We start from the raw sequence: 12,742 nt of genomic DNA, 5'->3' as shown, positions 1-12,742 counted from the left end.
CTGCACCCTCTTCCAGGGAAAAGGTGGTTAAAAAAATGCTTTGAAAAGGCTCTGAGGATCAGGCAACACAGCTGGGATCGTCAGAGCCTTTTCAAAGCATTTTTTAAACCACCTCTTCCGCTGAAGAGGTTGCAGAAAAAAATGCTTTAAAAGTCTCCCTGACGATTCCAGTTGCCTGATCGTCAGAGAGACTTTTAAAGCATTTTTTTCTGCAACCTCTTCAGCGGAAGAGGTGGTTTAAAAAATGCTTTGAAAAGCCTCTGACGATCCCAGCTGAGTTCCTGATCGGCAGAGGCTTTTCAAAGCATTTTTTTTTGCATTTGCAGAAAAAATGCTTTGAAAAGTTAAAAAAAAAAAAAAAAGGCCACGCCCACCCAGTCACATTACCCCCCCCCAAGCCACACCCACAGAACCGGTAGTAACAAATTTTACATTTTACCCCTGGATCTTTGTCTTTCTCTTTTCTGCTTTACAGCTGGTTCTTGGACTCAATGGACCACCTCCCATGGAGGCAAGCAAATGCAGGAAGTTCAAGAGATCTTTTTTTTGAAGGACTCAAAAAGTTGTTGGGACAATAACTGTTAAGGTTGACTTGGGATTTGCGCATCTTTACTGCTTACCTGGACATTAGTAGACATCCCCACCCTCAACCCTTGACCCCAGTGAGCAGCTTTATATATAGAAAGACTTTAAATAGTATACAGGTCTCTGGTTTATCCAGCAATTATTTCCTTCCGTCCCACACGTGGTGTCTGCCAGGAACATTAAATATACAACGAAATAAAAGCCACAGGATTGTCAGCCAGCCGAGAGTTCGAATCCCACATGCGCAGGGGGCCATGCACACGATTTCTCCTTGCTCTTCGGCCACCTCCTTCGGCCACGATGGGTGCTTTGGGCCTCCCTTCTTCCGAGAAAGAGAGCAACGCTCGTCTTTCTTTCTGACGGAGGCCGCCGGGTCAGTTTTGCTCTCCTTCGGACGACTCTTCTTCCGCTTCCTCGAGCCACTGGATGAACTTCTGAAGCTGCAAAAACAATGCCAGGGTGGGTGAGAGACGATCGACATGCAGCTATGGCAGCGGTGAAATCTGAACCGGTTTGCCACCGGTGTGCTGGCCACGCATGCGCAGTGCATGCCAAAAGCACATTGTGTGCACGCATTGATAACACGCACCAAACGAACGCAAAAAAAGTAGAACAGCAGGGGGGAGGGGGGAACAGCTGTGCCGCGTGATTTAGCTTCGCTGTAAAGCAGGATTTCCTGCCTTCTAGCGAATATAAACCGTGCGGCACAGCTGATCGTCGAGAATATTGCAAACTGAGGTGTGGGGGTTTTTTTGTTTTGTGGTTTTTTTTGCCAAGTAGTGTTTGACTTTCTGGAAATCTGGCTGAAGGAATTTTCCCTCATCTTAGAATACTGCAACGCCCTCTATGTGGGGCTGCCCTCAAAGACTATTCAGAAGCTGCTAAAGGAAAGGAATCGGGTGACCAAGGCGCTAATGGCTTGAGAATCTCTACTGCGGAATTGCTGCTGAGCCTAAATTCAAACTGCTGGGTTTAATCTATAAAGCCCGACCTGCCACCGTTCTGGAACATCTTAGGGATCGTCTCCTCCAGCCAGAATCTACCTGTCCTGGGTCACCTCTCCTGCGTGAGCTGCACTGGCTCCCGGTGGTCTTCCAGGTGCGCTTCAAGGTTTTGGTTACTACCTTTAGAGCGCTCCATGGCTTAGGACCTGGTTATTTACGGGACCGCCTACTACCACAAACAGCCTCCCACCAGCCGGTACGCTCTCATAGAGAGGGGCTCCTCCGGGTGCCGTCAGCCAAGCAGTGTCGACTGGCGGCCCCCAGGGGGAGGGCCTTCTCTGTGGCGGCACCCACTATCTGGAACGAGCTCCCCCCAGAGATACGGAGGATCCCGGATCTGCGCACTTTCCGCCGTGCTCTTAAGACCCTCCTATTTCAGCAAGCCGGCCTGGCCTAATTTTCTCCCCTTTCTTTTAAAATTTTAAACTGAAATTTTAATTTGTTTTAAATTATTGGGTTTTTTAATTGTCTTGGGCTAAATTATTTAATTTGGGTGTAATTGTTTCTAACTTTTGTATTTATGTATTTTATTCTGCGCCCTGAGTCCTTCAGGAGTAGGGCGGTATATAAATTTAATAAAACAAACAAACAAACAACATGAACAACAGTGGGATTCAGCCAGTTCAGGCAAACAGGCAATTAGATTGCTGGCTGGCTCCACCCCTTCCAGGAGTCCCCACATGCCCCACTTTCACTCCCAGGAGGCTTCAGGGAGGCCTCCTAGGCCCAAAATGGGGCGTGGGGGGAGGGTGGCACATCCCCCCCCCCCGTGGCCTGTTTTCACTCTAGGGGAGTGCGGGAGGCCGAGTGCTGCCTGTCACACTCCATGGCCACGCCCACCCAGCCGGTCATTAGGGCAGAGAACCAGTTGTTAAAGTATTTGAATCCCACCACTGGCCATGAAGGGTCTACCTGTCCTGGGTCATGAAGGGAAGGAATTCTAACCCTGGTGACTTTTTCTGGGGGTGGCCTTGGCACTCAGCAACCACTCTCCCCTGAAATGTACCTGTTCCCTTACACTTTGGTTTTCTGTAAGGCAGCAAGCACAATTCTGTGTAATGGGCTTTATAAATGGGTGATAATTGGGTGTGGCTTTGCTTGGATTTGCTTTTATACATTCTGCTTATAGCTATTTTTAGGTAAGTGACTGTATTTGCTTTTATTGGGGCTTTAACGTTTGTAAACCATCTGGCATCTTGGGGTATGGGGTATAAATTAGCGTGATGGGTGGATATGGCTCACAAACTCTTGATCCTCACGGATGGTAACTTACCCGCTGGTTTTTACGAAGCTGTCTGCCTTTATCTGAAGTCTCCCGTTCAGAAAACCAGGTTAGAATCATCTCTTCTGCTAAGATTTCCAGTTGATAGAATGTCATCAGGACCTGCAATAATAATAATAACTTTATTGTCATTGTACGTGTATGCACAGTATACCCATACAACGAAATTCACTTAACACTCAAACGCTCTCACAGAGAGGGCCTCCTCAGGGTGTCGTCGGCCAAGCAATGTCGGCTGGCGGCCCCCAGGGGGAGAGCCTTCCCTGTGGGGCTACCCGCCCTGTGGAATGAGCTACCTCCCGGAATACGGCTGATCCTGGACCTCCGGACCTTCCGTAAGGCCCTGAAGACTTATTTATTCCAGCAAGCTGGCCTAGCCTAAATGGTTTTTAATGGGATTTTTAAATTTTATAGACTTGGGGTTTTAAATTGGGTGGCCGATTGATTTAATTTCTTTTAATTGTCTTAACTTTTGTATTGTATGTGTTTTAATTTTGGCTGTTCACCGCCCTGAGTCCCTTTGGGAGAAGGGCGGTATACAAATTAAATTAAATTAAATTAAATTAAAAAATTAAATTAAATTAAATTAAAAAATTAAATTAAATTAAATTAAAAAAATAAATTAAATTAAATTAAATTAAAAAATTAAATTAAATTAAATTAAAAAATTAAATTAAATTAAATTAAAAAATTAAATTAAATTAAAAAATTAAATTAAATTAAATTAAATTAAATTAAATTAAAATTAAATTAATTAAATAAATTAAATCAAATTAAATTAAATTATAAAAGAAAGAAAAAGAAAGAAGAAAGAAAGAAAGAAAGAAAGAAAAAAAGAAAGAAAGAAAGAAAGAAAGAAAGAAAGAAAGAAAGAAAAAGAAAGACTAGGTCCAACACACATAACAATCCCCAAACACCCCCCCACCCACCACAAATTCCCCACCCCTAAACCATCCAAACATCCACACAACAGACCAAGTAATGCTGTCCAAGAGCTCACTGATGGTGGCCCTTTAGTTCATTGTTGAGTGCAATTATAGCTCTGGGATAAAAACTATTCAGAAGACGTGTGGTCCAAGTTTTAATGGTTCTGTCTCTTCTGCCAGAAGGCAACGGTCCAAAAAGATTGTAAGCAGGATGGGGAGAGTCTCTGAGAATGTTATGCAATTCTGAGAGACTCTGAGACTCTGCAAAGGGGCACCAGAGAAGCTGGGTTTGTATGCATGGTCAGGAATGCAGGCACAGTGCTAAGCGAAATAAAGAATTATACAACGCGCTTTCAAAAAGACAACTGGGCTTTCTTGATTCTTCTTGAAGATATTTAACTTCTCATCCAAGAAGTTTCTTCAGATCTTACTCCGCTCTTCGAGAAAATTCAAGAAAGTCCAGTTGTTGTTGTTGTTTTAAAGCAGGGGTGTCAAACTCTATTTCATTGAGGGCCGCATCAGGGTTGTGTTTGACCTCAGGGGAGGGGCATGGCCAGGGTGGGCATGGCCAGCTCAACGCCACTCCTGTCGAGGGCACCTGTGGTGGGCCGAGCACTCTGCCAGCGAAAACAGGCTCCCGAGCTCCGTTTTCGGCTGCCACAACCTCCTGCAACCTTCTGCCAGTGAAAACAGAGCTCCGTTTTCATTGGTAGAGGGTTGCAAGGGTCCATGGCAGCCGAAAACGAAGCTCGGGAGCCCGTTTTCACTGGCAGAAGCAACGCGGGCTGGTCGTTCACTATTTCCAGGGCAGCCACGCGGGCCAGATATAAGTACCCCGTGGGCCAGATCTGGCCCCCAGGCCTTGAGTTTGACACACCTGTTTTAAATCATCTTTGGAACAACTGTGAGTAGGATGACTCAACACAGATACAGAAAAATAAAATAAAAAACACAAATGACTTTTAATGTCATACCATTGATGAAAGAGTTAAAAAGAGTTAAAAGAGAGTTAAAAAACAAAACAAAGGCTAATGAGAAGCAGTGTGTGTGTGTGTTTTAAAAAACAGGCAGCTTTATTTAACAGAATGATATAGACAAGGGAGGGGAAAGGACAATCAACAGGAATAGCATCTATTTGGCAAGCAAACAGAATCTGAGAACATAGCAATAGCACTTAGACTTATATACTGTTTCATAGTGCTTTACAGCCCTATAGCCTCTTGCCCCCAACAATCTGGGTCCTCACTTTATCAATCTCAGAAGGATGGAAGGCTGAGTCAACCTTGAGCCGGTTAGGATCAAACTCCTGGCAGTGAGTTAGCTTGCATTCTAATTAACCATTGTGCGACCACAGCTCTTAATAAACTTAATCTCTCTCTATAAAAATGGGTGTGTTTGTGTATGTGTGTGTTCCAGCATAACTCTGGAATGCTTGAGCAATTTCAACCAAACTTGGTACACAGATGATTTACTCTCTGGAAAAAAATACTGTGGGGATAGGACACCCCTAACACCCCTCGGGGTGTGCGTTCTGTTAAGATACAGTCTGTTGTGCCTTAAAATGACTTCTACTGTACTGCCTTAAAATGGCTTCTACTGTACTGCCTTAAAATGGCTTCTGTGCAGCGCAGTGGAGTTCCCATGGTAACGCTTTCACAGTACTCCACAAGGGGGCTCCCTCTGGTAAGGGGGAAAATCCAACATTAGAAATTACGTTTGGTCCGGATATTTTCAACAAGGTTTTGATTATTCTTGAGGACAAATGTATGGCCATGATCAATAAAACCAAGATCGGAAAAAAGCATACCAAATGATCATGGATCAGCTAGCAAAACAATAAGGTGGTATCATTTTACTTGACGCTTCTGGGGACACAGGGAAAACATTTTTAACTAATTTAATTCTCGCCGAAATCAGGACTCAGAGTGAAGTTGCTCTTCCTGTTCCAATACAGGATTGGGATAAATAAATTCCCCGGGCAACGCCGGATTATCAGCTAGTAACCTATATATAAGAAAGATAGGCTAAGGGAGATGCCTCCCGTCTTCATGACTTATACATGCAACTAATACCTACTTACAGGGGGAAACAGATCACTGAAATTAATAGGGAGAAACAAAGCTTGAAGCAATCTTCTATCAAGGATATTAGGTGGTAAAATGTAATTCATTCTTGATGTGGGAAGAGCCTTGGGGGCACGGGCTCATGTGATCCCCCTTTTGTGACCTTCTTACAAGCAAAGTCAATGAGGAAGCCAGATTCACTTAACAACCACATTATTAATTTAACAACTTCAGTGATTCACTTAACGACTGTGGCAAGAAAGGTTGTCCAAGGGGCCAAAACTCACTTGACCAAAATTCACTTAAAATTTTGGGCTCAATTATGGTCGTAATTCGAGGACTACCTGTATTCATTTTCAACAAGCAAGGTAGAGCGGAGGTGATAGCTTAACTGGGTGAACTCACTATCCGGCCAAGCAACTGGGAATCTTTCAGGGATTAGCCAAGCAAATCCTTCACTCAACCTTGGTGAGAGGAACATGGGACCTTCCCATGGATTTAAGGGACAGAAAGAAATCCAGTTCAACCAACAGGTCATTCATTATTCAGCCCGGGATCAACTCCAGCTAGTCTGTCAACACCCACAAGAGGCTTACTTTGGCCAGAACCATGATCAGCTTCTCATGTTCCAAGAAGAACTCTTCGATGGCATGCAAAGAATCCAAGTGATCTGACGCTCGCTTGATGTAGTTCTTGAAGAGCGGAGCCCAAGTCTTCAGCAACTGGGAGAAAGGGGAGCAAAGAAAGTTGAATGCTAAAAAGGGTGGGCCTTAAATAAATAAATATATAGAAGAATTCAGAAATGAATAGAATAGAATAGAATAGAATAGAATGGAAGGGAAGGGAAGGGAAGGGAAGGGAAGGGACCTTGGAGGTCATCTAGGAGATTTTACACCATTTCAGACAAGTGGCTGTCCAGTCTCTTCTTAAAAACCTCCAGTGATAAAGCACCCCACAACTCACAAAGAATATACATTGCATGACAACAAGATATAATATACTGCTTTTTATAAAGCAATGAAATTAATATTGTTCTGTGATTTAAAAAAAAATGATTTTAATGAAGAAATTTGCAACAAGATAAAAATAAACAATTGAAATATTAGAAGAGAAGCAAAGGAACATAAAGAAGATGTAGTAAGAAAGAAATTAGAAAAAGAAATATTTTTCTTTTTTTTGCAAATTTTTTATCAAAACCTTAGTTCTCTTTTGAATACGGGCCACTTGTGGTCTCCTCAAATTACAACTTAGTTGGCCTTAGGAGGCCACCCCGATTTTCACAAACCTTAAGAATCTCTTCCCCTCTAAGGGTGTATTTCAGCCACCCTTTGGGAGGTGTTAAGTTATTTCTTAAACAAACAGATGGATAGAAACAGAAAAAGCAAAAAAAAAAGGCATAGGGGTCCTTTGAATATTTCGTTTTTGTTTTACTTTTGTTTTCACCCATTTCACAATCAGCCAGACAATTTTTGGCATTTTTGTCTGCCCATCGACTTCTTTTCTGAGAACCTGGGACCGGCAGATGTGAACGTTTGATGATACCGAAGGTATCATCGCAGGATGGAAGCCGACTACCAAATACAGGTAACCCCCTTATTTACAGCAGCTCATTTAGTAACCGTACAAAGTTGCAACGGTACTGAAAAATGTGACTTTATGGCATATTTAGTTACGAGCTTTGCAGCATTCCCACGATCACGTGATCAAAAGATCAAGACGCTTGGCAACTGAATTTCATATTTATGACCGTTGCGGTGTGTGTCCCGGGGTCACGCAATCCCCTCTTGCGACCTTCTCACAAGCAGTGGGGAAGCTAAGGAATTTTTGTCAATGCCGAGAGTGTTCAAGTGGTGTTCTCACTGTGTTGTAGACTGGAGATAGATGATGTCGTATCCCTGCTGCCCCTCTGTTCAATTTTGACACAGATGGCCTCTTGGACCCCTCTTTCAAACCAGCCGTCCTCTCTGTCCAAAATGTGCTGTCTTCTAAAGAGTGACCTTTGCCAGTTGTCCCAAAGGAGCTTTTTCAGGAGGCAACCCCGTGGCCAAGGGAGCATTCTATCAGGTTCGCCTGATTCGCCAGTTGTGTCCCTTTCTGGATCGGGACTCCTTGCGCACAGTCACTCATGCCCTCGTCACTCCCCGCCTGGACTACTGCAATACTCTCTACATGGGGCTCCCCTTGAAAAGCACCCAGAGGCTCCAACTGGTCCAGAATGCAGCCGCGCGGGTGATTATGGGAGCAACATGGCACTCCCACGTAACATCTCTCCTGCGCGAGCTGCACTGGCTTCCGGTGGTCCTCCGGGTGCGATTCAAGGTGTTGGTTACCACCTTTAGAGCGCTCCATGGCTTAGGACCTGGATATTTACGAGACCACCTTCTGCCACCGAGAGCCTCCCACCGGCCAGTACACTCCCAGAGAGGGGCTCCTCGGGGTGCCGTCGGTCAAACAATGTCGACTGGCGGCACCCAGGGGGAGAGCTTTCTCTGTGGGAGCACCTGCCCTCTGGAATGAGCTCCCCTCCGGAGATACGGACGATCCCGGATTTACGTATCTTCCGCCGGGACCTCAAGAATTTTTTATTTCAACAAGCCGGGCTGGCCTAACTTCTTCAATTGTTTAATTTTAATTTTAATTTTAAATGGGGTATTTAAATTGTTGGGCCAAATCGTTTAATATATTTTAAATTGCTTTTAAATTTTGTATTTTATGTTTTTTACCTTTGGCTGTTCACCGCCCTGAGTCCTTCGGGAGAAGGGCGGTATATAAATTTAAATATAAATAAATAAATAAAATAAATAAAACTGGACTTTCTTGTTTTTTTTCTTTGAAGAGGTTTCGCTTCTTCTCCAAGAAGCTTCTTCAGCTCTGACAGGATAGTGGGGAATGGAAGGATTTGTGCTCCTTGCAGACAGCTGGTCATTTCCATCCTTTTAGAGGGTTCTTGAAGCACTTGAAGGTTTATTGTGTCCTCAGAGTCACCTGAGTGGTGCTCCTGGTTCTGTAGTCTGCAATTTTTCCTCTGGAAATCCATTCCTACCCCCAACACCATTCAAAAAGTGTTCATCCCAAATTGTCTAGCTAAATATGTGTGGTAGTAGGGATGGATTTCCAGAGGAAAAATTGCAGACTGCAGGAACCAGGAGCACCACTCAGGTGACTCTGAGGACACTAATAAACCTCCAAGTGTTTCGAGGACCCTCTAAAACAGGGGTGTCAAACTCATGGCCTGGAGGCCGGATCTGACCCGCGGGGTGATTAGATCTAGCCCACGGGGGCACCCTGGAAACAGCGAAGGACTAGCCCGCAGTGCCTCTGCCAGTGAAAACGGAGCTTGGGAGACCGTTTTCTCTGGCAAAGCGCTCGGGCCACCCAGGGTGCATTGGATTTAAATCGAGTCGATTTAAATCATGATTTAAATCACTAGTAAAAAGGCTTGATTTAAATCAACTCGATTTAAATCCTAATTTTTAAAGAGCAACTGTCATCTCTGCTACTCTTTTGACCCGCTGTTGACTCACCGATAGTCCCAGTGTTGCAGAATATACAGCCTCGTGCTACATAACTCAGCTCCATTTCAGGCTGAATAAACTAAATTATTTATGTATCTTAAATAGAAAACTATCTTACGATAGATTTTTACCCCAAAAGTTTTTTATTAAAATAAATTCAATAAAAATCAAAAAAATCTGATTTAAATAAAAAAATCCGATTTAAATCAAAAAAATCTGATTTTTTTTTGATTTTTTTAAAAAAATCATTGATTTTTATCCACCCTGGGGCCACCACAGGCGCCCCTGACACGAGTGACGTCGAGCTCGCCATGCTCCCCCTGGCCATGCCCACTCGCCCCCCCCCCGAGGTCAAACACAACCCTGATGTGGCCCTCAATGAAATCGAGTTTGACACCCCTGCTCTAAAAGGATGCAAATGACCAGCTTGTCTGCAAGGAATGTAAACCCTTCCATTCCCCACTATCCTGTCAGAGCTGAACAAGCTTCTTGGAGGAGTAGCGAAACGTCTTCTAAACTGCTAAACTGCAGGCAGACGGCAGGCAGGCAGAAGTAGCCTGCAGTACTGCACTCTAACCACTGCGCCACCGTGGCTCTTCCGTGGGATGGGAAGAGAATTGGCATTGAGCGTAAAAGTCATAACGAAACCAATCCAAGGAGCCTTGGTAGTACAGTGGTTTAATGCACCCTGTAATTAACACAGCTGCCTGCAATTTCTGCAGGTTCGAATCTTACCAGGCTCAAGGTTGACTCAGCCTTCCATCCTTTCTAAGGTAGGTGAAATGAGGACCCAGTTTGTGGGGGCAATAAGCTGACTTTGTATAAATATATACAAAAGTATGAAGGCTATTGCTTAACGCATTGTAAGCCGCCCTGAGTCTCCGGAGAAGGGCGGCATATAAATCAAATTTAAAAAAAAAATAATCCTTGCTTCCCGCAAGTGGGCAGGAAACACCTCCGTTGACAAGGCGAAATCGGATGATGCTCTTTCTGCTTTTTCTGTTTTAAGGAAATTTGCACAGGGGTTAAACAGAAGCACCTTTGTATCTCTTCCCAAAGGTGCCTTTTTTTTCAAGAGGCAACTGGACTTTTTGGTTTTTCTTTGAAGACATATAGAGACATACAGAGCTGAAGAAGCTTCTTGGGTGAGAAGTGAAACATCTTCAAAGATAAAGAAAATCCAGCTGCCTCTTGGGGGAAAAAAGCACCTTTGGGACAACCATGACCTCGATGTCCGAGAATTACCACAGACTTTCGACATTCATGAAGAAAGCCCTGACAAGAGTTCTGTCCCCGTCGCACGCACACGCACACACACAAACAGACAGCCAGGAGTTAATGAATCAAACAGTCAGGAATTCCTTTAAGATAATAGTCTTGGCAGCGACCCATGAACTGCCTGCCAAGAGATTTTACTCACTAAGGGAGGTTTTTTTTCTCCTCAGTCCGATATACCAAATTAATTCCACAAAGCAAAGAATTGTCAAAGTCCAGTCCGAAGAAATCCAAAAAGAGATTCTAACAGGGTTCTAGAAACACGATACGACTTCCGAGCTTTTCAATTTGTCCGTCACAAGGCCTGAATAGCCGACACACACCCTTTTATCCCTTGTGGGGTGTGGACTGAGCTCAATCTCTGGCCCGCCCACGCCTCTTTCTCTGCTGCGCGCGCTTATCCTTCCGACGCTGTCTGGGATCCAGCCAAAACTCATCCCCCTCGCTCTCTATCTGCGGCTGCTCTGAAGTGCCTTGCTCCTGGCATATCTCTTGGCCTTTGGAGGAAACCTGAGGCATTGCCAGAGAGGAGGGTCCTGAGAGGGAGGCCTTGCCAAATCCTCTCCTTCACCTTCTGAGTCCTCTCCCTGTTAGGACAGGCTCGGGGGTCGGAGTCACAACAACGAGACTCCTTGGCACCTTAGCAGTGCATCTTCCAGCTTTCAGCTGACCTGCCTGTCTGAAACAATCAACCCCTGACCTTGGGCAGAAGAAACCCTCAAGGAATTTAAAGGCAGGCTAAACCAAGGAAAGATGGATGCTCACAGGGACTACCAGGGTGCAGTAATGTTGAGGATCCTTTTCTGCATTCATCTGCTGAAGAGGGTATTCCAACACAACTTTGCTGAGTACCGCCATCACTTCTTTCAGGCCAATGTTATAGGCGTATCTGCAAAGGGAAGGAGAAACGTTATCAGTCGTCCTTGTTATTTACAGATCATGCCAACCGTACTTCGTTTCATGTCTTAAGACGCTGTACGGCTTTTCTGACGCTGCTGAACATGAACAGTTGTTGTGGCCCGTACATGGCCTGTGCAGCTGGTGGCTGATTCGGACAGCGAGGAGGCTGGTGTGGTGCTGTGCCAGCAGCCTGTGCAGCTGGCGCTCGAGTTGGAGAATGAGGAGGCTGGAGAAGATGTGGTGCCAGAGGCGGGAATTCAGCCAGGGCCTTCAGAACCTCCAGAAGCTTCCATGGGTGAAGAGGATGAAGAGGAGGAGCCTCTTCTCGATGTACAGGCGCGCAGAGCTGCCAAAAGGCAGGAGTGGCTCCTCAGGAGGAGATCTCCTCGAGAGTAAGGCTTGGGGCTAATTGGCCACTCCCTTAGCCTATTTAAGGAGGAACGCCGACTGAAGCAATTTGCAGGGAACAACTTGTTCACTCTCCTTCGTGCCTTGATCTTTGTTCTTTGCAAATTGTTTCTGGGCTTTCTGCCAATCATAGTAAGATTAAGATTATTTATTCTTTGGATTTTTGTAGGTTGTTAAGAAAGTTAATTAACAGCCTTTGTTTGGAAAAAAAGGTTTGTACAGACTTTGGGTGTGCTGCGTTCTTTGGGGTCCGTAGCTGGGGCAGAACAATGGCCTCCAAAAGAGCACCGATACAAGAGCGGGACGAAACAGAAATACCCACGATTTCAACCGCAAGGAAGATGAAGCGGTCACGGTTAAGTCGATCGTTCTATTCAAAGAACAATCGTATTTGTGTGTTTCTATTTGGATATCGCTTCCGGATTGTGGGCTTGTGATGGGAAAAATCAATTGAAACTTTGACTTGGGTTCTGCCGATTAGACAGATGTGTTGTTATAGAAATGGCCAGTTATATACTAATGTGTAAAAAGTAAAAAAAAAAAAAAAAAAAAAATTCAGGTTGTAATGTTGTTATCTTGTACTGTGCTAAAAAAAGTTGGAGGTTAACATCTTTTTCTTTCTTTCCTTCTACCTCATATTTTCCTTTTTCTTCCCTTAATTTCCTTTTTTTAATTTTTCTTTGTATTTTATACATCAGAGGCCTTCAAACTTGGTAGCTTTAAGACTTGTGGACTTTCAAGTTTGAAGACCTCTGTTATACATTAATAAAACAATAAAAGTTAT

At 44.3% G+C, this 12,742-nt stretch overlaps 1 protein-coding gene across 1 annotated transcript in view; it reads right to left on the bottom strand.

The window, feature by feature from the left end:
* Positions 1 to 581: 581 nt before the first annotated feature.
* The window catches only part of EIF2B5 (eukaryotic translation initiation factor 2B subunit epsilon), a 46,272-nt gene continuing 34,111 nt past the window's right edge, over positions 582 to 12,742 (bottom strand). Inside the window, exons 13-16 of the mRNA XM_034408299.3 lie at positions 11,416 to 11,539; positions 6,457 to 6,582; positions 2,863 to 2,973; positions 582 to 1,025 (exon numbers count right to left, since the gene is read on the bottom strand). Of these exons, the coding sequence (XP_034264190.2) occupies positions 960 to 1,025; positions 2,863 to 2,973; positions 6,457 to 6,582; positions 11,416 to 11,539 (427 nt within the window). The 3' untranslated portion in view covers positions 582 to 959. The remainder of the gene's footprint in view (positions 1,026 to 2,862; positions 2,974 to 6,456; positions 6,583 to 11,415; positions 11,540 to 12,742) is intronic.

The sequence above is a fragment of the Pantherophis guttatus genome, chromosome 6 (genome assembly GCF_059756535.1).
Source record: "Pantherophis guttatus breed Tessera chromosome 6, ASM5975653v1, whole genome shotgun sequence".
NCBI classification, from domain to species: domain Eukaryota; kingdom Metazoa; phylum Chordata; class Lepidosauria; order Squamata; family Colubridae; genus Pantherophis; species Pantherophis guttatus.
Note: the sequence above shows the minus strand (reverse complement) of the source record. Positions and strands in the feature narration are given on the sequence as shown.